Source organism: Tauraco erythrolophus, chromosome 1, assembly GCF_009769465.1.
Source record: "Tauraco erythrolophus isolate bTauEry1 chromosome 1, bTauEry1.pri, whole genome shotgun sequence".
NCBI classification, from domain to species: Eukaryota; Metazoa; Chordata; class Aves; order Musophagiformes; family Musophagidae; genus Tauraco; species Tauraco erythrolophus.
In genome coordinates, this window is record NC_141465.1 from 34,932,315 (window position 1) to 34,959,367 (window position 27,053).

The following is a 27,053-nucleotide window of genomic DNA, read 5'->3' on the forward strand; positions in this document are numbered from 1 at the left end:
ACTATATTACACTATTAATCAGCTACATATTCCCTATTTTTTTTAACAAGTAGCCAAGACATAAAATATAACCTGTAATAGTGCCATCAGATTTTCTGTAGGAACAGGTTCATAAAGATTTGACTGTTTTAAAAAACTTGGTAAATAAATTCTTAAACTTTAAAAATCATCTACTGCTTGTTTAAGGTCAGCAATGTTTTATTTTTTATTATCCTAGAGATAATCTGGTTACCAAGGGAGTAAAATCGAACTATCTGCCAAAACTGACCTCCTTAATTTTGTTAATAAACGGCTCTTCCGTAAAACTGAGGCTTGTACTCCCCAACAAAGCAAGTGGAATAGAAAAATCATTGTGTGGCAAATAGAAAGTGACTAAATCAGCACTGAAGGATTTCTCTTCAGAGCTTCTGAAAGGATATTACTAACAATAGAGAGAAAGGGTATTAGAAATGAAAAATTCAAATCTATTCAAATGTTCTTTGACATTCAAATGGTGAAGTTGTCAGTCTTTGAGGTAAGAGACTTTAGTAGATGCCATTTAAAGAAAAAAACAATACCCAGATAATGACTCTAAGCATTGCTTCTGCCTAAGCATTGGCAGTAAGAATTTGTATTCTGCTGCTTCAAAGAAACAAGGTATTTATTTACAAACACCAGCTATGGCCTGATCATTCTCCTGTTTCACATCTTCCCCTTACAGCAGTGGAAAAATACAAACCCAGTGCTATTGATAATTGATCCTCCTGGTAGCGCAACACACAGCCGCCTCACATGGATAACATCCAAAAATGCACTTGGCACGGCGTGACCAGCCTGTCAGTACAAACCACCGCTTATATCAGCTGTGGAAAGTTGGCATACGGCTCTCCTGTAGCCATAAGTGAGCCTCGTGCCTGCCTCGAGGGAAGACATGAAGGAGAGAAGAGTGCTGGTGGGAAAACTCTCGGCACGGTGCTGGGGCTGCTTGGTGTGTAGAAGGGAAGGATTGGGGGTATCTCATCAATGTATATAAATACCAGAAGGGAAGGTGCAAAGAGGACAGGGCCAGGCTCTTTTCAGTGGTGCCCAGTGACAGGACCAGAGGCAATGGCCACAAGGAGAAACATGGGAGCTTCCCTCCGAACATCAGGAAACACTTTACTGTGAGGGCGGCTGAGCACCAGCACAGGTTGCCCAGAGAAGTAATGGAGTCTCCATCCTTGGAGATATTCAAAAGTTCTCTGGGTCTGGCCCTGGGCAACCGGCTCTAGCTGACCTTGCTTTAGGCAGAGGGGTTGGACTAGCCAGTGCCCGGAGGTCCCTTCCAGCCTCAACTCTTCTCTGATCCCATGACTCAGTAGGCTTTCTTCAGTAATTTGAAGGGAGAGCCTGCTGCCAGCAGGCAGGAAGTCAGTGCTCGTCCTGCTGAGCATGTGCTGAGCAGCAGCTCTGCACCAGCTGCGCTGTGCCTGCATAAGGGACTCTGTAGCACAGACGCAGCGAGCTCCAGAGCTGCCGGTGTGACAGAAAACAGCGCACATCTGGTGCCCCGGTTATTAAGCCAGTTCTGCTGTCATATGCTGGAACAACTGTAGAGAGCTGAGGTCAGCAAGGCAAAGGTTCACAGAGCATACCTCTTTTATAAATAAATGCGAAAGAACTAGAGAACCACTTAAAAAGTGCTGTAAGGGAATATTTGCCGATCAGCGAGCATGAGTGTGCTCAGGCGGGAGGATCCACAACCTCTGAGCCACCCAGCTGGGCGCCGCTCCCTTCTTCAGACAGAAAGCTGTGGGTCTCAACAAAATCTCATAGCCTAGCCTCTATCAAAACGATATTAGTGTCTTAAATCCAGAGAACACAACCTAACAGTCTCTGACCAAGCCTTGTGCACTGCTGCAATCAGATCTTTACTGCATAATAAAAGTGATGGTGGATTTCTATTTCCAAAGCCTGGCTGGACATAGATCATACTGTTATAGATGAGTTAAACCCCGGGTTAATTTGAGAGAAGACTCTCTCTGACTTCAGTGGACTGGACCACATAATTGCACAAAAAAAGGGATTAGGAATGGAAGATGTTGATACTATAAAATGCTGTGGTGTGGTACAGGCAGGCAATTTTGGGGTGGTGCCTCTTTCCTTGTTTGAAAAGCCAGAGTTGGAAAACAATGGAGAGTCCACTGTTTACTCAGACGAACTTGATCTGCTAATGTGACAAAAATATTATGTATTTTGCTCTCTAGCCCGCATGTATGTGAACTAAAGAAACAAGATAAGAGTGGTACCAGAAAGAAAATAAATGTCATATCTTGACTCTTCTAATTCAAATGTCATGACTCTCCATAGATGAAAAATGGTGGTACTAAGCTAGTCCTCAAGAAATAACCATCCACAGCTTAACATTGTCAGAGTTAGAAAAGCAGCAAGGTCAGAACTAGAACAGCTATCATTTATAAAGACTGGGGTGGAAATTAAGGTGAAATGAAGATTTTTCAAATAATCTGCATTTTAGGTGATGCACAATTGAGCTTTCAGCATTTGTGTTCACCAAACACAAAGTAAACAAACTCTGAAATGATCATGGGATAGAAATAATACAAGAGATTTTTGAAACTGCACACTGCTAGCAAACTACACTTTGGTAATATTCCTAACTCATAAGTATTCCTTCAACCTAGTGATTTCCATTTACATAGATATAGAACATATTCATGAGATAAATTAAGAAGAATCGATTGCAGCAATATATTAATTTATGATAGTATTTTAATCACTATAAGAATAACTCAACATGAATATATCTGGGAAAAGTAATTTACCATAATAACTAAAACTGGAAATACAACTTTTTCAGAAAAGCAATAGAGAGAAATGTATTTCTTGCCTGATGGAGAGGTAAGGAGAAAAGATGTATTTTGAAATACGATAAAGACTGATCACCAAGGAAAAAAAAATTAGACACTAAAAGCCATTAAGCTAATTTATCCAATAAATTCTAGAAATTAAAATCTAGCATGCATTTGGTTTAATGAAAGCAAGGTATGAATTATTTCAAATTACACCTACATTTCAGATGCATATGCAATTTTTACCATATTGAATCACTAAAAGCAATTGTGTAAGAAATGTTCTCTAAATAGATTTCTCTCAACTTTCACATTGCAGAAGAAATCCCATGAGGATGCAAATGCTGGAGCACAGCATTAATTTTCTTATACCTTTCTCCTTTCCAGATAACATATTCTCTTATACGCTTACTTGTTCCTGGCCGGGCATCAGAAACATCCACCAGTGGTCCCGTAGCTTGTGACACAGACTGGTAATGTACTGTGTGGGTGACAGTCAGTGATTTCTGCTTAGATGTCTCTCCAAAGTCAGCATCAGTGAGAAGAACTGTTGATCTGTCATCTGTAAGTAAAAAAATCCCCATCAGATAATGATTAATGAATTTTGGGTTTGCCTTCATAAGAGCTTTTCAGCAATTCGCCAGACTTACTTTCAGCTGGACGCCACCACTGACAGTGGCATCTACTTCTTCTCTGCAGGAGAGAAGATGGCTTTGAAGTGTGTACCACAGCTTGGGAGCCTCTGGATTTAAACTCAAATTTCATGCAAAACTAAAGAATAAGTGTAATTTTCATGTCTGTTTTTCTGATTTCACCTTAGAGGTGTGCAATTGAGACAAACTATTAAGCATCCTTCCAAAAAGCTAATTTGTGTGTAATTGTATTTGGCACTAATTTCTTCTTTCCCATCTTTTGAACACTGCCCTTTCCCCCTTCATTTTCAGAGTTCAGCTGAGCTTTTCAACAACATATTCAATTTATTTCTTTTTATTAATATTATTAGTAATGTCCTCAGTGGAATCACTCATGTCTTCCCAAAAGGAGGTCATTAGGTAATGTTGCTAACTAAGCCTCTACCAGTCAACCTCTTCTTCAGAGACAAAATATTGCAGAAGGGATGTCCATGACTCAAGACTGTTCTTAAAGAGCTGCTTATTTTTAAGCACGTGAGTACCATAGTAAAGACAATGGAAATATCCTTGCAGGGCAGCTAAACATCCTTAAGTCCAGTGTTTCGCTGTTCTGGAAGTTAAGAGCTAAGACCTACCAGCTCTCTCTGCACCAAACCTCCCTACTGTAGGTTTGAAAAAGAAGCTTTGGAGAGCTTTAAGTGAATCATATAAGTTTCTCTCAACACAGTCAGTCTAGACAACTACAGGCTTTCCTGCAGCTGCGAAGAAGGGTGAGAGGTAAAGCCTGACCTTGGGAAGAACTGGAAGAAAAAGGCAAGCACTGACCTTTACTGCTGTATGGTTCTGCTGCCTATTGCTTCTCTATGAGGTATGATATATTTATCAAATTTCTACACAGACCTTGATCTCTGCAGAAATTCAGTGCTATACATCACACACTTTTTTTTTTTTTTTAGTTAAGATTTCTGTATTGTATTTCTTTCACTCCAAAGAAGAATCTGGTCCACTTGATCATGGAAGGTTTAACAGCAATAAATCTTCCACTGACTTTGTGCTTGCAGAACAACTATTTGCATGCTATCAGACTTTTTTGTTTTGCATTCTTTAAAGCCTTTATATCCATCCATAATAGTAATAAAAGCCAGAAGAAGTTCCTACTATGCTATGCTATATAGCTTTGTAAAGTATTTCTAAATGGACTGGCAGCAGTGAGGCTCTCGTACGTTTACCAGCCAGCAGAAGTCGATCTGCTTCTTCTAAGCATTCTTGTTTTTTGAGTTTTTTTTTAGCTTGACAAGACACCATTAAAGACAAACAGTTCTGCACAATAACATAACTAGCATTTTTTACCCAAAGAAGGCCATAAATAGAATGAGCATTATGAAATCAAATTACCCTGTCTCTGGCAAAAGATGAGCTCTTATTCAGGTTGGGAATAAAGCCTCTTGGCAGTAAACTATGTCAAAGACTGCCAAAGTGCCTGCTTATTCTGAGCGCTTTGCGGAGAGCTGACTATTACCAAGGCACTGATCGCGTTGCTACAGTTAAGGCACTAATGGTATTTCCACTGAAACTCACTATTGCTCAGCAACTGTAACTCAAAAGTAAAAGCTGTCTTTGGGATGAAGCTTGGCACAAAAGACTGCATCACAGAGGCAAACTTTCAGAAACTCAAATCAGGATTAAAAAAGTCTGTATTTCAGGTGAAGCACAGGTCTCCTTTTCAAATCTGCAGCACAAAATGTGAAATGTCCCCTGAGGCCACCTCCCCATGCCAGACTGACAGCAAGTGTGACAGGGTGCGGGGGCTAAAACAGTTTGTCCCTCCCCAGTGTGGGCACGGACAGGAGATGCAGAGACGCTGCTCCCAGCTTGCAGAGCTTTCCCCTCCAGTCATTCCGTCCCTGAGATGCAGTTACATTCTCAGACATCACAGGCTTCTTCTACACAGATTTTGATCCAAAAAAGGTAGAAGTCTAACAAGATCAGTCATTTTGGAGGGTCTTGCCACAGTGCGTACCCCTACGGTCACAAGATCAGGCTGTATTTTTATTCTGTTGAGATTTCAGACACCTCGTGTTTAAATTATTTGGAAAAAAACCCCTATGTCAAACAATTCTGTTTTTCATGACAGTTCAGCTATGTGCCAGCCACATGAGAAATCTGTTTTCTGTTTTGTGAAACAGTTTAGATTTGAATTTTGCATATACACACAAAAGCTGAAAATTGATCAAAATGTTAAAATATCATTTCCTATGAACAGGTGGAAACAATATGCAACATGTAAGTTTTAGAAGTTGTCTGTTGCAGATCTTTAAATACTGATATTGTAGTTTCAGAATTTCATTTTCCCTATAAGTAGTGCCAGTGATCCAACTGTCTAGTCAAAGCCAAAAGAGAAATCAAAATGAAAATCATAAAACTGTCAATCTTCATTTACATTTTCTTCAAGTGGCTCTTTCCACAAGCTTCATTTTCCTAATGTCCTGCATTATTTTAAATACGGTACTGAGATTACTTAAAGTGGGAAATGATTCAAAGGGGAGAAAAAAAAATCAATTCAGTTTTCAAATGCGGCAAATTACTTTGTAGCTCTTTTTTCTTGATGTGTGCAGTGGAGAGAAGTTGTGGAGTAAAGCAAGTCCACCTAAAGTGCCTGTTACATTAAGTAGTGAAAACAAGCCCAACAGAAGTTTACCAATGGTCTCCATCGTGTCCCTCTCCTCGATCAGAAGCTGTGCTCTGGGAATGTCTATGTGCATCCTCAGTGTTTGCTGCTGCTTATTAAGTGTATCTGATGTCCTGGTGTTCTTGCTAAAAAAAAAAAAAAGAGAAGTGAATACATTAACATTCAGCCTAAATGAAAAGATATTTGCAAAATTCCTCATTTTAAATCTGTCCAGCTGAAAAAATGATATAGCCATAATCAGCAAAACACTCATATATCTTATTTTCCCCTTTTCAGAACAAGTATATGGTATTAATTTTTTGCACCTGATAAGCACTTAGAGGAATGCACAGTGTTGAGTGATTTGGTCTATTCTTTATCAGTAGGAATCTCCTGAAAATGTCATATAGTTTTATTCAAGTGTTGTCGTATACTGAAATTAGTAAAAACACTTTCCAAGATGGACCTTTAATCTCATTCTTCATGAATATTAGTAAAGAGACATGCAGTTGATCAAACAGGTTGGTAGGAAAAGGATGTCTTGACTAATTTCTAATTATTATTTTTTTTTCCCTTTTCATTATTTTTATTAGATAAATTCCAAATATCACTAGAATTGATAAATGAAAAAGTAAATTAATAACTAGGGATTCCATTAATAAATTGCATAAAATAAATAAAGGGTTTAGTCCCATTGATGTTCCGAGACCAAAATTGCAAATCTTGTTTATGTTCATGGATTATTTCTAATTGATTGATGCAATATTCTAAAAAAGAGCATAAACCAATTATTCTATCATCATGTAAATTGAAACAATTTCATTTTGAAGTTTGTGTACCAGAAAATGACTTCTTAAATGAGCTGTCTACTAAAAGCAAATGAAAATAGATAGTAAAATTGAGTGCTGCGATCATTTCTAGTACAGAGCTTGCACCAAGAAACCTTCAGACTGCACTGAAAATCCAGGAACTTTTTGACCTTTTAGATTTAATTACTCTTTGGAAGAGAGGAAATATTTGCAAATACTTCTTTTTGCAGAGAGGCTGAGGAAAGTTAAGACAAATCAGCCAGTAGTGTGATCCACGTGCTCACACTTCAGAGAGATTTAAAATACAAGTGGAGGCGCATTTTCTAGTGCAAAATAGCTGTAGATCACTCTGTTTAATTCTCCTTTGGCAAAGAATTATTATTGTTGATGGAATCAACAGAGGACTATTAAGCTGCTTGATGATAAGCTCATTTCTGCCCTGAGTGTGGGCTTCTACACAGGAGACTAATGCATGTACTCACATCTCTAGACAACTTGCCTTAACTTCCTATTCTGTCTCCATGTGAGCAAGACCTAACTATTGCAGGCTTGGAGGTTCTTCTAGAGTCCTTTTCAGAAGGAATTTTCCTGTGACATGGTCAGTAATTCTGCTTCGAATGGAAGAGTGAGATCTGCAAGGCACATCTCTCTGGCTGATTCTCACCTTCTGGCTTTCCCTGCTCTTGTGGTCTCCAGCATTAACACTACCTGTGCATCTCAAACTTTAATGTCTTTGTCTTTACCTGGATGGTTAGGTGGTACTGTTGCCATCATGTACAGATGGATAGCTGAAATGCATTCAAACAGCCTACAACTAGTGCATTATGGAAGCAAAATACCAGGAGAGCTACTCAAGGGCTGCCAGACTTTTCTCCATATATAATCACTGGAGAATATCAGTCACGGCGTCTTATTAAGCAGATAAATTTTCAAAGACATTTAGGATCCTAAAATGCAGACTAATTCCACACTGACATTCTCGAAGTCTCAGTAAAGTCTCTGCATGGATTAGATGCCATTCTCCTACTGGTTTCCACTCAAGTTTCTGCAATGTTAAGAGAATCAAAGACCAATATATTATATGCATGCCAAATATGCTTGGATACATGCCCTTGAAAAGTTGGACTATTTTGGGCTTGTCCAAGATCGTAGACCAAACCTGTGATTGAGTAGGAAAATGAATGTCTGAGATCCAATTTCAATTAATAATCATTAATCCAGTAGTTATTGGATACATGCAATCATACACATATAGGATCTGTGCAATACATAATCCAGTCTAATAAATGCATCATTGCACCCCTCCTCTATTCATCAGGAATGCAGGAGACAAAGGGATCAAATCAGACATCTTCCTACTATCTCAAAGCACTCAACTGTACAGAATGTTATTGTTTGAAGCACAGGAAGGAGAAGGACAGTTCCCCAGGTTTTCAGTTATATTCCTCATCTGCCAAGAGAAAATTCTGAATCCCATTCTTAGCTCCAGGGATAGCTTTATGCAACATACATGGACGGTCCTTCAAGCCAGAACCGGAACCCAGACCTCTCTATATTCGGGAAAATTCCCTACTATGCTCAAGAGTTATGCCTTGTTTCGTGTGATCTCTCTCCTCTTTACTGGTCTAAATAATTCTCCTGTATGCAGCAGCACGGTGACATGGAGTGTCCAAACACAGAACAGGCAATTGGCAGTAGCAAGAGGGTTGATGTTGATTAGCATGCCATCTCTTCCCGGCTGAAGGAATTTTGAATTATTTTCTGCAGACCACAATATCTCAACTTTCAGGTTATAAAAACTTACAGTGCCAACAGCAATTAAATGCCTCTAGGACTTGGCAGTGAGGCAAAGATTTTTAGGACTGCAATTTTAAACTTGGGTGCACAAGTATTTTGCAACCTAGGAAAATTCAGGCATCAAAGTATTGTAATAGTCTGGTGGATGAGGAGTCCAATGATTAATTCTTTAAAGGGAGGAAGCGTATCTACCTATATTATGCTTAACCTACAGGTATAAAATTCCCAAACTTAAATATGTGCTATGGCTATTCTTTACCTGTCAGACCTTGTAAGGATCCGTATATACTACAATTCATTCCCTGTGGTTCAATGAATCTCTGAGCTCCTGATTGTTAGAGACTGGGAGCCTGTCTGGGAAACAGTATGCATTTGCTATAGTCTTTTATTCTACCAGGGTGTCTGCTTTGGCCACTATGAAAGAGAGATACTTGAGTACGTGGGCTTTTAAGTCTGATTAAGTACAGCTTTTACGTACAGTTTGTGGATAAATGGGCCTTTTTCCAGAGGAAGTACAACGTATAAGGTATTTTGAAAGAGTGTGCATAGTTAAAATAATACCCTCTTTTAAATAATCTTTCTGGATCTTTAATAAAAAAATACTTACTTAAGTGACTGAAAATTTCTGTATGCACAGGACACAGTTAAACCTATCAAGCTAGTTATGTAAAGGGATTAAATATGGTGCTCTGTAAACCCAGAGTCATTCTGGGTCCTTGGCAGAGAGTCAGGCCACCTCATGGTCTCCTGATGCCTAAGCTGGTTGTTGTAAATCTTGTAAGTAATCAGCCTGACAGAAGAATATGTGGGGAGAAAAGATTCCTCACCTTGTGTTCAAAATTAGAAAGCTCAGTCAGTTGCTATACTGACTCACAATGAACTGTTGCAAAAAAGTTGGCTGGACAGATGCTTTCACCCAGAAGAAACATAAAAAAGCTGTGATTGTGCAGCAGCAGGGATTTTTATTTGTGAGTTTAAGGCATCAGCAACAAGTTGTGCAGCTCCCATTAAACTGCTAACTACTGGGGCTTATCCCACTCCCCAGACATTTGACTTACACAGCCAAAGCCAGTGACTTTCAAAGCAAACACTAAAGCTCCATTCTTAATCCGCTCTACACACGCTCATAAAAATCTCCTCAAAGGGAAAGATACACAAAGTTCTCTCCATCCCTCACACCTTCCTACCAAGCAGGGAAACATCTTTTCTGCTTTCAGTTCAAAACTTAAACAGCAAGGCACAATCCACAGCATAGCCTCTTTCTTGATATTTGTATCATAGCAGATTTTGGTGAAATCTAAAAGATAGAAAGTATCAGGAGCTTTATATGTGACTTTGATTATTAACACGCCGAATCTTCAGGACCATCTAATGACGGCAGGTAGCTCAGGTTTCGGTTAGAGGTATTTCACGGATTTACCACAAATGACAGAGTATTTAGCCTGTAGAAAGTAGGCTGCCTAAACCAGCATCACTTTAGAGAGCTCCAAGTTATAAAGCATTTTCGAGATCTATATCCCCTATTTCCTCTAAAGTCTTGTTTTAATAGTCATTTACCTTTGTTCACATCTTTAGAAGAGAAATATAAAATATAAGTATTTAATAAAAACAAGATTATTTGTTAATAAATGAGATGAGAGAAACTGACCTGATCATATTTCAATGCTGGTGAAAGGAAAAGCAAAAAGAAATGGTGGCAGATGAGTTACCTAGAAATACAGCTCTAAACTAAAGGCTGGGAAGGGACCCAACTGCTCTCTGAGTGCATCAGATGGGGAGGGCGAAAGAAGCTCTTTAATTTGAAGGTTGACATCAGTAGAGGAAAAAATGGGATCAAACCAGGCACTTACGTTGGTAGTTTGATAGAGTTTTTTAAGCATCAGAGTAGAGAGACTCTGGAACGACCTTGCAGAGGCAGTGACAAGACTAGTGAAGCTAACCATAGGTAAGGCAGAGGTTTACCAGTTTTGCGGAGGTGTTATGCGTGGTTGTCACTGGGACTGAATATCTTCATCCAGGAGTCTCAGCCAGTCTGTGCTCAGTTTCTTTAGAGAACAGACTTGCTGCATATGCTAATCTGTGCTGTTTTCTGTGACATCAAAAAATATCACAGCATAGCTTCCTAAAGTTGCTTAAATCTGCAATCTGCTGCTAGCAGGGGTTTCTAACTGGCAAATAGGAAGGGTATGACCTGACCTACATGACTGGTCTTGTTAACATCAGTGGGACTATTCAGATGTATTTGCAGACTGACGGCGTAGAGCTGAGTTTACACTAAAACCATCTGTCACTATGTCTTTGGTAAGTATATTCTTACAATAGCAGGTGGAGTTTATCAAGAGTGAGGAAGTTTAGAGTACAGTTCATTTGTTAAAATATCTATGACATTCCCAAATTTGTTGCTTAAAAATAAGAAGATTTTCTAGCAAACCAAAACTCTTTTGAACCTAAAAATAATCCCTTGGTGATCCCATTTTCAAATATATGCAGCAGTTTTGAAGTTGAATATTTTCCCCAGACAAAACAATAAGCATCAATGATATGAAATTTCCATCTTTGAAAGAACTGTGGTGCTAGAACAGTCATTCTGTTGCAATTCAACAACTGAATTGGATTTCTGGATGCTGAACTGATGGAACAGAACTGAAAATAATAAATAGATTTACCTTCTCGTCTATGCCTTTGGGTATAAGCAGCTAGCAAAAGTAAATCACATAACTATAACTGTAAATATAGAGATATTCACATCCAGGCACTTAATGCCTTCAATCAGATGATCTCTGAAGAACAATTACTTTGGTACATATTATGAAAACTTTTTTCTGAATAGGAAAAATGTCCAAATGGACCTACATATCTTCTATAATTTAATCTACTAATACAAGAGTTCTCAGTTTTTTACCATTGTATTCCCTCACAGATACTATTCACAAATCGTCTTTTTTTTTCCCATTTCTAACCAACAATGTGTCCTAGCTCTTAAACAATCAAATGGAGTGTTTTGAAAATGATTTAAGAATAGAAGGTTTACTTCTCCATTTGTCGGTATAATAATTTTTAAATATGATGCCATAGTTGACAGACATTTTTCCATTAAAAACATTAAATCTATTCTTACCTCATAAGCATTTCAGCCAAACTTTTTGCATCTAGAAGAAAATAGAAGAAATGTTATCACAAATGAAAATCTATTTGACAGATGGATTATTAGGAAGTAAGTGATTTGAATCAGCCATGTATAAGACTACTGTTTCTCAGATGAGTGGCAAGCATAAAATCATCTCTATAAGTCCCTACTTTTGCTGAAACTGCATTTCACTGCATTACATCCTTCTGTCCCGGATGGCCCTGTGTAGTTCCTCAATAGCACCAAAAATGCTTAGAGAAGTACAAGGTACCATTGGCTTAACTAGAAAAAAATACATAAACTTATTAGAAGTAGAAAGAGTTTAACAAATTAACAGGGATCTCTGTTCCTTCATGCTACAGTTAGCAAATGAACAAGTGAGGAAGGAAGAAGAGGCAAGAAGACAGAAATATTGACATCCATCTCTGCCCAGGAGCCAAACCCAAGCTGGATGAGCAATTGCCAACTTGCCATTTGCAAACCAGACCTGGCTGCACGGAGGTCTGAGCAAGGGAGGTCTCCAAGGAGTCAACTTGTTTGGTTGCTCTCAAATATGAACGCGTTTCCACTAGCAATAATTCAAAACTACTACTAGGTCTTCTGAGGACTGTCTATGCACGAAACAGGAGGTAGCTTATTCCCACATGGATCAGCCCTGCAAAATGAGGTGCTGCTGAAGGAGAAATATTCCTCTTGTTGTTGTCATTGCTGTTATTATTAGAATAAAATCCTTTGGGGATATAATTTTTTCTGGTACGTATCAGACCAAAGGACAGCTGAAGATTGGTTCAGCCAGTATTCTTCAGGTAGCTTTCTGTAAAACTTTATCAACATAATAGAATAATTTCTGTATTATTATTCGGCAAAAATAGACAGCTATGCTTTGTTCTCCTTCAATCTGCTGCTAAACAAACTTACTTAAAAATGCTGACTCCAGAGTCCTTAAGTGTATCACACAGCAACAAAGCAGCCTTTTGTGCAAACAAGTGAAGCAAATCCAAGAAGAAAACAATTTCAAGTCTTCAGTGAACTCTCCTATTATGTGAAACTTTGAATTTCTTATCTCCTGCTTGTAAATTAACCAACACCTGCCAAGAAATTTACTGAATTTGTCTTTGCTTTCTCCACCTCACATCTGAAACCTTTTTTATTCCTTAATTACCTCTTGGCTCTCCTATACCTACAACAATTTCCTTTCTTGTGATCCTATTAAATATCCTGCATTTAAAATTCAGAGCATGCAGGCAGAAACAAACCACCATCTTAATGCATCACTCTGGCTACATTTGTATTCATTTTTAAAAGGGATGGACAAAGGACCCCTTCCATCCAGTTTCCACATTCTGTTTCTCTGACACTGTGGCAGAGTGCCTGTCTTGGGATTTAGTCCTCACCTGCTACTGGAGAAGCTGAAATTCTGTTTCCCCTAGGTCGGTTTGCTCCACTCCTTTATTTTTTTAACCTTCCTCTATCTCTTTTCAGCACAAAGTATGGCAGATTCCTGGTGGAGGGAAGGACTCTTCATTTGAGATATTCCATCTAATCCAATCAGTGCTCCATTTAGGCACTCAGAGTTTCTATTTTTCACTTTGCTTGGGACTGCCTTTTCCTGTTAACACTCTTGTATGTGGTACTAGATAGTAGCTGACAATGTCTTTACCATCAGTCATAAACCAAACTACCACTGCTGTTGCTCCTAAATGATGTCAGAGTTAGTTTTGTGACTAATTTCTAAGGATCCAGGACAGGACTCAGTTCTTTTGAAGAATACAAAAAAAGTTAAGCTCCGGTTCCAAGTCATGTCTTTTTTCAGCAAACTTTGTGATGCTTCTAGCACTAGGATCATGAGAGACTATGCACACATTCTCCCTCTGGCACACCAAATAAGAATGATTTAACATGCAAATATTGTTTTCATTCAGCCAGCAGCTTTTGTGAACTAATTGTTGCCTCTTTAAGTGAAGACTATGGATGCTTGTGCAAGTAATTCACAACTCAAGAAAAACTGAAGGGATAAAGTTGAATGTTGATTGACCCAGTGTCATTCAGTTTGCTTTTTAGATTTGTTTACCAGGATTCAATGACAAAGAACCTCCCTCACATGTTTTCAAGTGCTGCGCAGCATACCGCTGCGTTCCATGCTGCATCTGGAAAAAAAGTTGCCCTCTCAGCATTAAATGTACGTGGCACACATTCAAATGCATGTTAACATATATGCATTCTTGGTCAAGAAGGTGCAAAAGAGATTGTGCATCTTCAATCAAAAATAACATGAGATGTCATGCAAGATCATGTTACGTGTCAAAAGCTGAACGAGGAGGCACTGCAGAAAAAAGTAACTCCAGCAGCACAGTTTAAAACTACTAATTATTCAAGCAGATTGCTACAATAGTCAGCAGCGTTACTGCAGTTAATGATGGCTGTACTGGGCACACAGGTTAGTGTAGGACTGGACCAAAACAAATGTCCCAAGAAGATAAAGGTTCTTACACATCTGTCAAAGCAAAACCAAGAAACTTAAAAGCAACTGAATATGATAACATTGTGTCCAAAACATCAGCTACAAGAGAAAGCCTAGTTTCACAAACCAATGAGTAGAGACTACAGATTGTAATGTGTATTTCCCACATTACAGTTTTGATCAGTAAATTGAGAATACTTCATAAAATGAGTCAGTAACCCTGTCAGTGTTCTATCTCCTTGCTTTCAGGTGGAGAAAACAGGGCTCGGGGAGGCCATGAATGACAGAGTGAAGGGGGTGATCTCCTGCCCCAGTCAAGCATCACCCTGTGCCTTAGCCAAAAAGACAAGCTTCTCCTCACCGTGGGTGTGAGGCATGACGGCACCGACAGGCACCCACTGAGCGACAGCCCTCACTTCCATTTGTTGGGGCAGCTGTCTTTAAAATTCTGAGCACATTTGGCTCATCCCCTGGGAAATCAGAGGCCGTGGTACAGTTTTAAATTGCATGCTGCTCCTTTTGAACTATCACGCTGCGCCGATACTTTCTGCTTGGCCTAAGGTGAGTTGGATATAAAAACAAAGGGAAAATTATTACAGTAGAGGTGGAGATAGGTCAGTAGTAAGGAGAAAGAGTGGTAAATCGTCAGGTTTCTCTGTTATAATATATGCTGACCTACTGAATGGCTGCATGAATTCCAGCAGTCAATTGACCTTCTTGTGACCTGACCTGTGGAACCACTAAACCGGACAAAAATTAGGGCTTTCCTGAAAACTACGCTTTCTTTCTAAACAGAGTACTCCTGGAGAAATAAATCATACTGAGCATGACCCAGGAGGAAGACAAAGGTTCACCTGTCCCTGCATGGTAAAACAAGGAGTAAAAGGATTAAGAGTGGAGACACTGCTGTACTCATGCTACATTAGCCCCCCCAGAAACTGGAACCAAAAACCCATTGTTTGCATTGTAGAATGTATTGCAAATAAATCTGCAATTCCCACTCCTCTTTCTCAAGCAGGTTCAAAGAAAACACATATCCCTCAGTCACAGAAGTAAGAATTACATTTGGAACTTGCATAAATTCTTTTAGAAGGTCTCACTGTGGAAACTGCTATTTCTGATGTAGACTAGAGGAAAGTCGATGGTAGAATCATGATTTAGGAAAAACGAGTCCCACATCTCAAAGAAACCCCACCAGGTGACACATACCAAGTGATAACAACAGGATTTCAATTCCAAAACTAATTCAGATGAAAGTTGAACACAACAACTAGTAGAGGAAAACATTTTTTTTTAGTCAGGAGATCAGAAAAACTTGTACACAGGATTTTTTTAGAGAACTTACTACAGAGTTCTCTGGAAGAGCAATACTGATTTTTGGTAAGACTTTTAGAACATGAAGTAACCTCCAGAAGAGCAGAAAACGGCTAACACGGCATCAGACTTCAAAAAGAATGCACAAAAAAAAAAATCCGAATTACGGAAGTCCTATCAATCTGACCTTGGCAATGAGCAATATGACAAAAAAATGGAATGAATCTTGATTAAACAAATGAAAGGAGATGGAATAATTGAGGCCAATCAATATAGACTTGTGGTCAATCAGCCATGTCAAACAAAGTCAATTTTTTTAAAATGAGATTAAACTTCACTGATCATTGATGACGTTGAAAAAACTCTCACTGAGCTACAATTAAATAACATTAAATATTATATCTATATTTCTCTGGAGTAAAGGTTTGGTACATCAAAATATTTTAACAGCAAAATAGCATGATGCAAAAATTAACACAGCAGTCATTTTAAATGGGTTTCAGCATATTCAAAATACAACTTCAGGCAGAGAATAATTGTTTAGCATTTAATCATGCACCATGGGACATCACACTGTTGGTACTTTTCTCAGTGGTCTGGAGTAAATGAAATAATATCTGATAAAAGTCTGAAAATGACACAAGAATTAGGTAGCTAAAATATAATGAAAATGTCGGGTCACTAAGGCATAATGTACTGGATCATCAGGTAGGCTGGCCACAAGTTAGTAATGTATCTGTATTAGTATAAAGTCATATATCAAGAATACAAGCCATTGCTATGCAATGGAGGATGTTATGCTGTTGCACTGTAATCAGAGAATTGTCAGATGATCTCAATGGATAAGATGTTCAAAACAAACTCTTAAAATAATGCTGTATCTGAAAAGGTGATCCTTGCAGATAAAGGCAGAAAACCATAAAGGAAAAGAAAGGATATTGCCTCTCTATCTGATGTCGATATGTCTGTTGCTGGAATACTAGAATACACAGATGAGAAAAGCTACCTAAAGATTGTAAAGGGACCAGATAAAAGCCATGAAATTAATAAATGATGGGAAAACTACAGAGAAAAGTTAAAGAAGATTCATCTGTTTCATTTACCAATGAAAACATTAAGAAATTACTTAGTTACGACCATGTAAAAGGAATATCCTCAGAGACTGAAAATATGATGCAAAAAAAGAACTTCAGTCTCTGTACAGAAGACAAAAGTATAACAGGACCAGATGGCTGGGATGTTGAGCTGTAGCTTGACAAATTCAGATAAGAAGTGAGACACAACTTTTACAGAAATGGTAGTTAAATAGTGATGGCTTTTATCAAAAGTACTGATGAATTCTTTGTCACTGCCTATGTTCAAGCAAAGATCAGATATTTGTCTGAATTCCTGTATTCTTGGAGGAAATAATTCAGAGATGTCTTATGTTATGCAAAAGCCATACTGTGCAGTGATCATCAGCCTTCTTTAAGGGACTGTAACTCAAGAATCTATGAATACATGTAAATTAACCACGAAAAACTAGATGTGCACAGCCATCATTTCCTGGAGCCAAGAAGCTCAAAACGTCCTGCTCATTAACTGGATGGAATTCCACAGTATTTCTGAGAAGACAAGATAACACTTTCTTCACCCTTAACCCACCACTTTTTTGATGAAAAAAACTGTACAGAGGTAAATGACTTAAGAGATTTTCAATGTGAGTTATTATACAAGCTAAAGCATCCAGACGCTCCGATTTCCAGAGCTGTGTATGAACCATGAGGCTAGATGTCCTCTTTGATCTACAGATTTGCCCATGCCTAAAAGCCCTGTATCTCTGTACTTCTTTTTTGCAAAAACATTCAAAATATTGTTACAAAAGATAAAATGAGACCCAAAAGAGAAACGAGTAGATGCTAAGGTGAGATGGAATACACAAGGTTGGCCCGGGTTTTAATATATATCATGATCATATTTTGGTTAAAATACAAATAACTAAACAATTTGGCAGCTCTCAGAAATGATTAGACTTATTTTTGCAGATGACAAATTGCTCTAATGTTTATTCTGTCTGTGATTTGAAATGCTTTTTCCTAAATACCTTCAGCGTATGGTCTTGTGTTGTGTGCCAGTGCAAAATCTACAGGGCCAAGTTCTGTTATAACATATCATAGGGAAAAAGATGTGGTAACAAATTTGGTTGTATTTTCTAGCCTACTAACATGTGGCTACTTTCATCTTAAATTTTGTGAATCACGGTTTGCATCTGCTGGAAAACTGAAATCCTCCCATCTTCAGAACAACTTATTTTACTCTTACAAAAAACTACAACTTTAGGTTATCAAGAACATTCACAAGGGAAACAAACAACAACAAAAAAAAGGAAAACAAAAAACCCCACCAACACATGAGAATTATTTTCCTTTCCCCCATGCAAAATAATAACAATGGATACAAGAGTAATTTTTTAGAAACTTACTACCAAATGAAAAAGAAGGAATTTCTGTAGAAAACACATATGCTTTGCTGCCTCATGTCTGTTATGTATTGCAGGAAAATGACACCAACTGGGGATTGAACAGTTTGGTGACGTGCAGTCCCACTTCTACTTTCACGTTTGGGAGTATGCGCAGGTAGAAATAAGTGCCACAGCTCTCATCTTACCTCGCAGCCTCTTCAGTCTCTGCTCCCTCCTCCTCCTCCGCACGATGAGCAGCATCACAAAAAGCAGCAAGACTCCAACCAAGATACAGGAGATGGTCACCAGCATCTTCAGCCCTTCATTGGTTGCCAGCCCTTCCTCACTTTGCACAACTGACTTAATGAGTGGAGGGATTGTACCTGGAAACAGTGTCATGATATTAGATGCCTATTAACGAAGACAAAAGATTGCGTTCTCAGGGAATATGGCATGTAATATGCTTCGGCTGCATGCAGAACATTAAGAAGGACTTGTCATGTTCAGGGTGGATGCTATGTTTGCATGTGTAATGGCTTTGCACACATAGCCAGTCACGCTGGTAACAAGCTACTGACTGCAGAGACACAGATTATCAGAAATTGCTAGGAGGTGCATTCATTGACGAAAGAAAACCATGCCCATTACACAGTCAAATACTATGATTAATTTTAAGTCATATTAAATCATTACAAAGCTGTAAGAGATCTCAGAATTACTACCTATCTGTATTACTCCTTACGATGGGAAAATAGTACTGTTGGAACATATTCATACTCTCTGCTGGGCTTTCCTTTATAAGGAACGTATTTGACAAAGTTCTTTCTGTGCTACATACATTAGATGAATCCTTTGCACAGAAACATTCTTATATCATGTGTCTAAGGGGTGTAGCAGTGATATCGATCTAAAATTCTGATAGCTGATCTGATGCTAATTTGCTAAAGAGCATCTGACAGTATACTCATCAGTAAAACAGAAGAGTAACACTGGATAGAAACAATCAAATTTTGAGAGTGAAACGAGGGAAATGAATCTACAAACTACTGGCATCAGCAGGCAGCTCACTTTTTCATTTTGGGACGTATTTGCATTTTGAATATACCTGGCTTCCTGGTGATATATAATACTTGAACTTTTCAATTCTTTTTTTCTTTACTTCTAAAGGACGTGAGAAGAATGCAGCACTTTCTCTGGAAGGCTGTTTAGTCATGGAAGGCTTCTCACTCATTTCCTGATTACTATTAAGCTGCTGAATGCAAGCACAAATGAGGCTATAAAATGCAGATTTGTTTGAAATTAGTAGAAACACGCAAGTATTGTGAACTGTGATGACTTTCGATGGAAGCTATTAAATTTTAACCAGCTACTGAAACATAAAAGTGGCTACCTACTTGCTAAAAGGATAGGAGGGTGAGATAGAAAAACAGGCACATCCTTTTTTACATTTTAATTGCTGCATTGTGTGATAGCTATATCTGATTATGTACCATACAGTATCAGAAAAAAAAAATTGTGATACGATGCACCACAATGTGAGTGCTATAAACACAATGAAAATATAGAATTCTAAGCCACGTTTTTTCAGAAGAGCTATTTGAGTTGCATATGATGAGAAGAGTAGTTCCCCAAAGGGATGGAGATAAACAAAAAAGCTACAACCATCCAAACCTATATCAAGCACTTCAGAAAATTTATTTTCTTACAATCACATTTTGAATATTTTTCTACTGTTCCACTGCAGTTCTTCCCCATAGTTTTCCTTCTTTTTCTAATTTTCTGTTTCTTGGAATAGACACACAGCAGGATTTTTTTCATCTTGTCTTAACTGAGATATGCTCTTTGTACTACTCTAAAGGCAAAGAAAATGATTAGATGAAGAAATGGAAAGAACCTTGAGCTCCTGAAGGTAATGCTGAAGCTGTCTTTAACTCCTCCTAAACCCTCCTGAAACTAAAGGTCCAAATTTTGCTCTGAATTAAAGTCACACAGACCATTGTCTAAGGAATGTTGGGTTCAATATTATCTAAAATTACATCTTGCTCTCCTTAATACTTTGACACAAATCAGTTGAAAAGTGGTCTAAATTTTAGTTAAATCTTAAGTGTTTAGGTAAGTGATTATCATTTTCCATAGCTCTTCCAAGTAAAGTGTAAACGTCATAACATTATATACAGGCAGTACAAGCTTAATTAAAAAAAAACATACTGCAAATTTATATAGAATCATAGAATCATAGAATGGTTAGAGTTGGAAGGGACCTTAAAGATCATCTAGTTCCAATCCCCCTGCCATGGGCAGGGAAACCCTCCACTACACCAGGTTGCCCAAAGCCTCATCCAACCTGGCCTTGAACACTGCCAGGGATGGGGCATCCACAACTTCTCTGGGCAACCTGTTCCAGTGCCTCACCACCCTCAGAGTGAAAAATTTCTTCCTTATATCTAATCTAAATCTGCCCTCTTTCAGTTTAAAGCCATTTCCCCTTGTCCTATCACTACACAGCCTTGTAAAAAGTCCCTCCCCAGCTTTCCTGTAGGCCCCCTTTAAGTACTGGAAAGCTGCTATAAGATGATCCCAGAGCCTTCTCTTCTCCAGGCTGAACAGCTCCAACTCTCTCAGCCTGTCTTCATAGCAGAGGTGTTCCAGCCCTCGAGTCATCTTTATATCCTTCACAGTATCCATTCATAGATATCCAGCATCTGTATTGGAAATTACTGAAAACTAAACCTGCTATCCATTGAGAATATATCATTTCAACACTTGTTGTCATTCTAGGTGTTGGCTAGGTGTGCAACAGTCAAAAAGCTTTTCTCAGAACGAAGTCCCAGGCAAATTGTGAGGGTTGGTTTTTTTCCAGGTCAATTCACCATCGCTCTTGGTTAGCCTGCTTTATCGGTGCTTCATAGAACTTGTAATTTGAATGTCTCTGACTTTATTTTACCCTATGTTGCAGCCCTTCCTGAATCTCCCATTGCACTTTGTGACTTCAGGATTCCAAAGTGTTTTCCTGTGTCCTAACTGTACTTCACGGTAGGAAGTCCCCTGGTGGGCTAGAACCAATTAGCGTAGTTTAGAGCAGCTACCAAGCTGATCTGATTTAATGTCAGGGCTACTGAGTAGCTGATCTCTGAGTCAGGAAGCTGCTTTGCAGCACCACACACTACAGCTGCACATTGCTAAAAATATCTCCTTAAGTACTGAGCGCAAATGTTCTGAAAAACAAGGTGCGGGAAGGTCATAAAATCTGTAAGCTGAAAATGGTTAGCTGAAATATCTATGAACGGAAAGCAAAAAGTCGCACGTAGATCTGTCATTAACCTTTTGACCTAATTCACCATGAAGAGATTTAAGGTAAAGGATACTTAGCCATGATATTTCTCAGGAGCTCTATCACAGATAACAACCAGCTACTGCAGTCCAAACAAAATGACTGAAAGACCACAGAACTCAAGGATTTCTACAAAGTTTACAAAGGCTTTATCTTAAGACTGCTAAAGCTCCTAAGCTTGTTCTTAGCATTTGGTATCCTAGAACTTTCATACAGTATTATCTAATCTTCAAAGTACTGTCCTGTATCTGTTTTATCCTAAGGTCAGCTGTGACCCCTGGAAGCTGGAAGGCACTAATCTCACATCACAAGATGAATCAATGGTAGAGGTAGGGTTAGCACTCAAAAGCAGCGCTGGCCAAAAAGTTTCCACTGGCACGCTTTCTGTAAATGAAAAATTCACTCTCTATGAAAGCAAAAATTTCTGCTTGAAGCATTGATAGAAAATGTTGATTTCTAATCAACCTCCAGTTTCCAACTCTGAAGTGCCTTAAGCCTATGCAGCTTCCCAAGGAACAAATGAATGGGGAGCTTGGACTCTGTAGGGACAAGTTTTGCTTCAGAAGCACTGAAATAGTTCTTCTATGAAATGCCTATGTAGGAACAGACTATGTTAATTCTCATTAATGATAATAATAGTAACCAACTTATCATTTTAGTTTTGCATCAAATGTAACAAATTCAGAAAAGCTGAAAACTGAAATTTGCTTTTCCAGTCATGTTTTTATTTCTCAACCTTGGGGTCAGTATTTGAGATCATGTTGCCTCTCTAAGGTGCAACAGAATCCCAGTAAAGCATGCTTGCAAACAAAACCATCAATGCAATAAATGAAAAATTTTCTAGCTGACCACTAGCAGCGGCCCAGAAAATTTAATGCTACAAATATTTTACTGTTTCATTTCTCACTTTTAAAGATGTCATACAGCAATACACAAAATCAAATGGCATGCAGGTCACAGTATGTGAAACCAAGGTAAGCACCATCACCTAACCAAAAAGCAGAGTCTGACAACACTTCAAATCAGTTCATTGTAAGCGTACATTTGATTTCACTGCTATCAGTGGGAGTTTAAGGCTCTGGACCTGCATTTTCATGTCATCTCTTTTTAAGGTATGGCTTAAGACTGTTTGCCCCAGCCATATGTATGTTACAATAACTGTGGATGTGAAAAAAAAAAAAAGATCACTGAGAGTTGGATGCTATCTGTAGAAAAATACTGGAAAGAAAAGAGGATGGGCTAAGTGAAATGGCAAGAAATTAACTCACAATGCTTGAAACAGTTATTATTGACAGGTAAATAAATAACAGGTAAAAACAAGTGCTAAGTCTACCTGGCAAGACCTGGCAGTGTTTGTGCAGTAACTACTTAGATCTTGGTTTCCTGTAGGCCCTAAAGTGCTGAGGCAAAATCTTCCTCTTCATTTTTTAGACTGTCTGAAGTAACATGAGGACTGTGTGGCAGTTTACCAAAATGATATTTTCTAACAAAACCATGAGGGAATGTGCTTTGCAAATGGATGAGCCATAAGGGCATGTGTTGTTAATTATCTGCAAGAACTGATGAGTACCTAGCGCAAAGACTGGGATAGCATTAGAGGACATGTAAAATGCTGAGGTTTAAACCCTGCCTGATTCATATCCCACACTTCTTACTGGGAATTATCCCTATTGCTTGCTCTTCCCTGAGCCATACATGAGTATACTCTCCAGTATCCTGGAGAGTGCTAGTTTGAGTGGGACAAAACTGTGGCAAGGACATGCGTTACCAACACAGAGTTATGAATGATTAGCAATTTGGTGCTGTTGCTGGACAGTTATCAGTTTTTGTTTGAACTTGCTCACTAGTCCTGTTGTCTAATTTAACAGTACATATGTCGCCAAGTGGTTGCACAATACAGCACAATATCCCTGGCAACAGAACATAATTTTACACTGGATGTCTCCGGAAAAGCTCTGACAATTCACACTAGAGCAATTCAAAAGATTGCCATCTGGAGCCATCTGTACTGCCTTCTTGCCAGAAATGCAGCCATTTCCCACTGTAGAGCCAGCAGAAGCACACATGTGCCACCATCACTTTCAATAAACATGCCAGGATATGAGCTGGAGTGACTGACAAATTGGCAAGTTTGCTCTTGACCTCCTGTTCTGGCTTTTGCAGGGTGGGCAGTAACCCCTGGCAGAAGGGCAGGATACAACAATTCCTTCATCCTCTGTGCCCTGCTTCTGGGCATGACAGAGCCATCTGTCATGGCCGTTAGTTTCACTCTGCCCTTTCTGTAAATAGGGATAATAGCATCGTCATTGCTTTGCCCTTGGAGGATGTCGTCTGGAGGCTTTCCCTGAAGACAAGCTAGTTAGCTGCTCTGTTGTGTCATATAATGGGTTTTGAGCTATGTCACAAGGACATTGCACGGAATAGCAACAAGGCCAGTCATTGCTGTGAATGGATGCAGGAACCAATTGTATGTGAGACAAAAATTTCATGGAAGAGATGCATGAAATACTAGCAAGTGCTTCTGTGACCACTGGAACTAATGACATCTAGTGTCCTATGGTTACGTATCTCATGGTTGATTGACTTTGGTGCTAGAGCTTTTCCTCAGTGAGGACAAATAAACAATTCCTATTTTCTGCCTGGCAGCCCATCGTCATGAAATCAGTAGGCATTTTATGTCTTGGAGACTGTTACCCCTCTGTCAGCATGGCTAGCAGATTCAAAAAGGGTTTTATGGGGGAAAAAAGAAAGACAGACAAGCAAAAAAATCACATAAGAAACTAGAGTAAAAACAGTATCTCAGACCTGGAAATAAAAAGATATACTTACTGCCATCATAATTGAGTGTTGCAAATTTGGCTTGTTTCTCTGCACAGCCAGCGCTGTTGCATACTCTCATTTGCAGTTCATACCAGGTTGCTTCCTGGAGGTCATACAGAATGTAGGACTTTGACAGGGATGTCCGCTGAGCGGTTGTCCAGACTGTTGTCCCAAATGGCCGGTACTCCAGGGTGAAGGAGGTGATGGGGCAGCCACCATCATTCCAGCCTATCAGGTTCAGCCTCACTCTCGTGGTGTTGATACTAGCAAAGAGTTCCTGTTCCTTCGAAAACTGTGGCTCTAGATGCAACGATATATTTCAAGTGAAATGCTTAAGTATTACAGATACAGCACCCCAAAAATAAAAAATCAAGCGAATAATTTCTAGGACAATCATAACTTCATCTTAAACTTAATGTTTTTATATTCGACTTTTCCCTGCCATCCCTTAAATGTTTTTTTCACACTTTGTGCCAGACTCACAAACGTAGATTTTTAAATCCATATGTGAAATAAATATCCATACATCTCTGCATGGGCCTGAGTTGCTGGTTTGCATGGACTGGTATGAGACAACTTGTAAATCTCGTGCAGACACTTCATATCAGTAAATGCTTCTGCCCACTACTATGCAAAAAAGAAAGAGTTCAGAACACCATGTAGAAATACAACAGAAGACAAATACACTTGAAGATTGTCCACTGCTGCTCTAGTCTTCTTTTGAAGTGGAATTGAACACAATTTTGTTTGAGAGTACAGAGGCATTCATTTGCAGAAAATAACAATTTTGAAGAACTTGCTAGTAAAAATCATTTTTCTAAAAAAATATTACTACCTTGACATGGCATACAATACATTTGAAAACAATATATACTTTGAAATTTGCATTTGGGAGTCAAGATGTCTCCATTCAGAAAGAGGATGACATTTCTATTTACTTGTCCTGCTTTGGGATCAAATGTTGGTTTCTGTTGATATATACATTAAAGTTTTTTGTCAGTTCTGCATAATTCAGGAGTAGTAACTAAAAATGGCAACTTAGAATTGAAACAATGACAATAGGTGGGCAAGACAGGTCATCAATAAATGTTATTTATATTAAATATTACTGTAGAGCACTTAAAAGTATTATTGCTATTTGCTTAGCAGAAACAAAATATTTTTACTATTGGAAGTTTCACCTAATGTGATGAAAGTTATCTATAATGTGCTTTTTTATTCTATATAATAAAGGATAACTTATCCTATGAGAGTCTTTTTGCCATTCTTGTGCCTTGACAAGATACACTGAAATGTACTCTCTTTTCTAAATTCTACAGGAATCTAAAAGAAACTGGTGATTCCTGCCATGTATTATGAATTATTTCAACTGGCTCTGTTAATAGCTTTGGACAGAGATGCTTCTGGAGCTCTCATATGAATGAGAATGATCTAGGCATTCTAAATCACACAGTGTCTGGTTCAGTCAGTAAACGTAACACAGGTAGTTTCCTGGCATGTATATCAAGTCCCAGAGAAACTCCAAAGGTTGGGAGATCTGCTTTCTCCTGAACCATTCGCTGTTACCTAAAGCATCTGTAAATCTTACACTTCATGCAAAGAAAACCAGAACACTCATTTTCTCCTTCTCTAAATGTCCCTTTCTTTAAAGTCAGTAAATCATTCTCCCTGACTACTGATAATCTCAACATGTACACAGCTGATCTGCAGTCTCCCCTGAGCTTCAGCAAGTCATACTAATCACGTCTACTATATACCAGCTCTTCCCTATGCCACTGGGTGTCAAATGACATGTCCACCTTGCTATGAGGCTTGGGAGATTTGCAACAGCACAGGTGTGATGAATAGCATAAAGAAGGGCAGATGTACCTATCACAGTAAACTATCTTTATTATGAAATTGCTCCAAAATCAGAGTATTGCTTACAATCGGTGAAGAGATGCAAGATGAAGTGATCTTCCGAACATTATGCAAAGCTATTCCACTCTGTTGACTTAGAATCATAGAATCACAGGATTGTTTAAGTTGGAAATGACCTTTAAGATCATCTAGTCCAACCATTAACGTAGCACTGCCAAGTCCACCACTAAACTATGTCCCTAAGGATGGCATCTACACACGTTTTAAATACTCCCAGGGATGGCGACTCAACCACTTCCCTGGGCAGCCTGTTCCAAAGCTTGACAACCCTTTCGGTGAAGAAATTTTTCCTACTATCCAATCTAAACCTCCCCTGGCACAACTTGAGACCACTTCCTCTTGTCCTATCACTTGTTACTTGGGAGAAGAGACCGACACCCATCTTAGGGGTAAGACTTTCTAAAGTGTCTCTTTAAGTAGGTCTGTTGCAAAATCTGCTCATAATTCAGATACATACTGGCAATGTGGAACTACCCTCAGCAACTGGGACCATAGAACCCATTGCCGAATTAGCTAAGAATTCCACAAATGTTCACTGTTTGTCCTTGCAGAGCTTTAAGCAAACTTTTCCTTTATTTTTGACACTTATTCTTTCCAAAGAGTGCTACTTGTACAGCTCCTGCAATATCAGCTTGGGGCAGAAATAAGACATTGGCTCCATTTTCTCTAAACATAAATATACTCCTTATCTTTCGTCAACATGCAGACAAACAAAATCCTGAATTTTTACAACAGGAGAGGAAACAATCTCCTTATGGCAATAGCAGTAGCTGGAATTGCTATAGCCTATGATAGTAGACACACCCTCTTCCCAAGGAAGGAATGTCAGCTGGTACATTTTTCAGGTCCTGCAGTGACAGTCTCTTCTGTTGCGGCATGGACACAACTGGAAATGTTTCCAAAGCC

At 38.7% G+C, this 27,053-nt stretch overlaps 1 protein-coding gene across 2 annotated transcripts in view; it reads right to left on the minus strand.

The window, feature by feature from the left end:
• The window catches only part of DSCAM (DS cell adhesion molecule), a 420,787-nt gene that overhangs the window by 25,822 nt on the left and 367,912 nt on the right, over positions 1-27,053 (minus strand). For both annotated transcript variants that reach the window (XM_086608220.1, XM_086608229.1), the window contains 5 exons: positions 24,237-24,527; positions 18,283-18,459; positions 11,853-11,883; positions 6,159-6,274; positions 3,241-3,390 (listed from right to left, as the gene is read on the minus strand). In XM_086608220.1, coding sequence (XP_086464346.1) covers positions 3,241-3,390; positions 6,159-6,274; positions 11,853-11,883; positions 18,283-18,459; positions 24,237-24,527 — 765 coding nt within the window. The remainder of the gene's footprint in view (positions 1-3,240; positions 3,391-6,158; positions 6,275-11,852; positions 11,884-18,282; positions 18,460-24,236; positions 24,528-27,053) is intronic.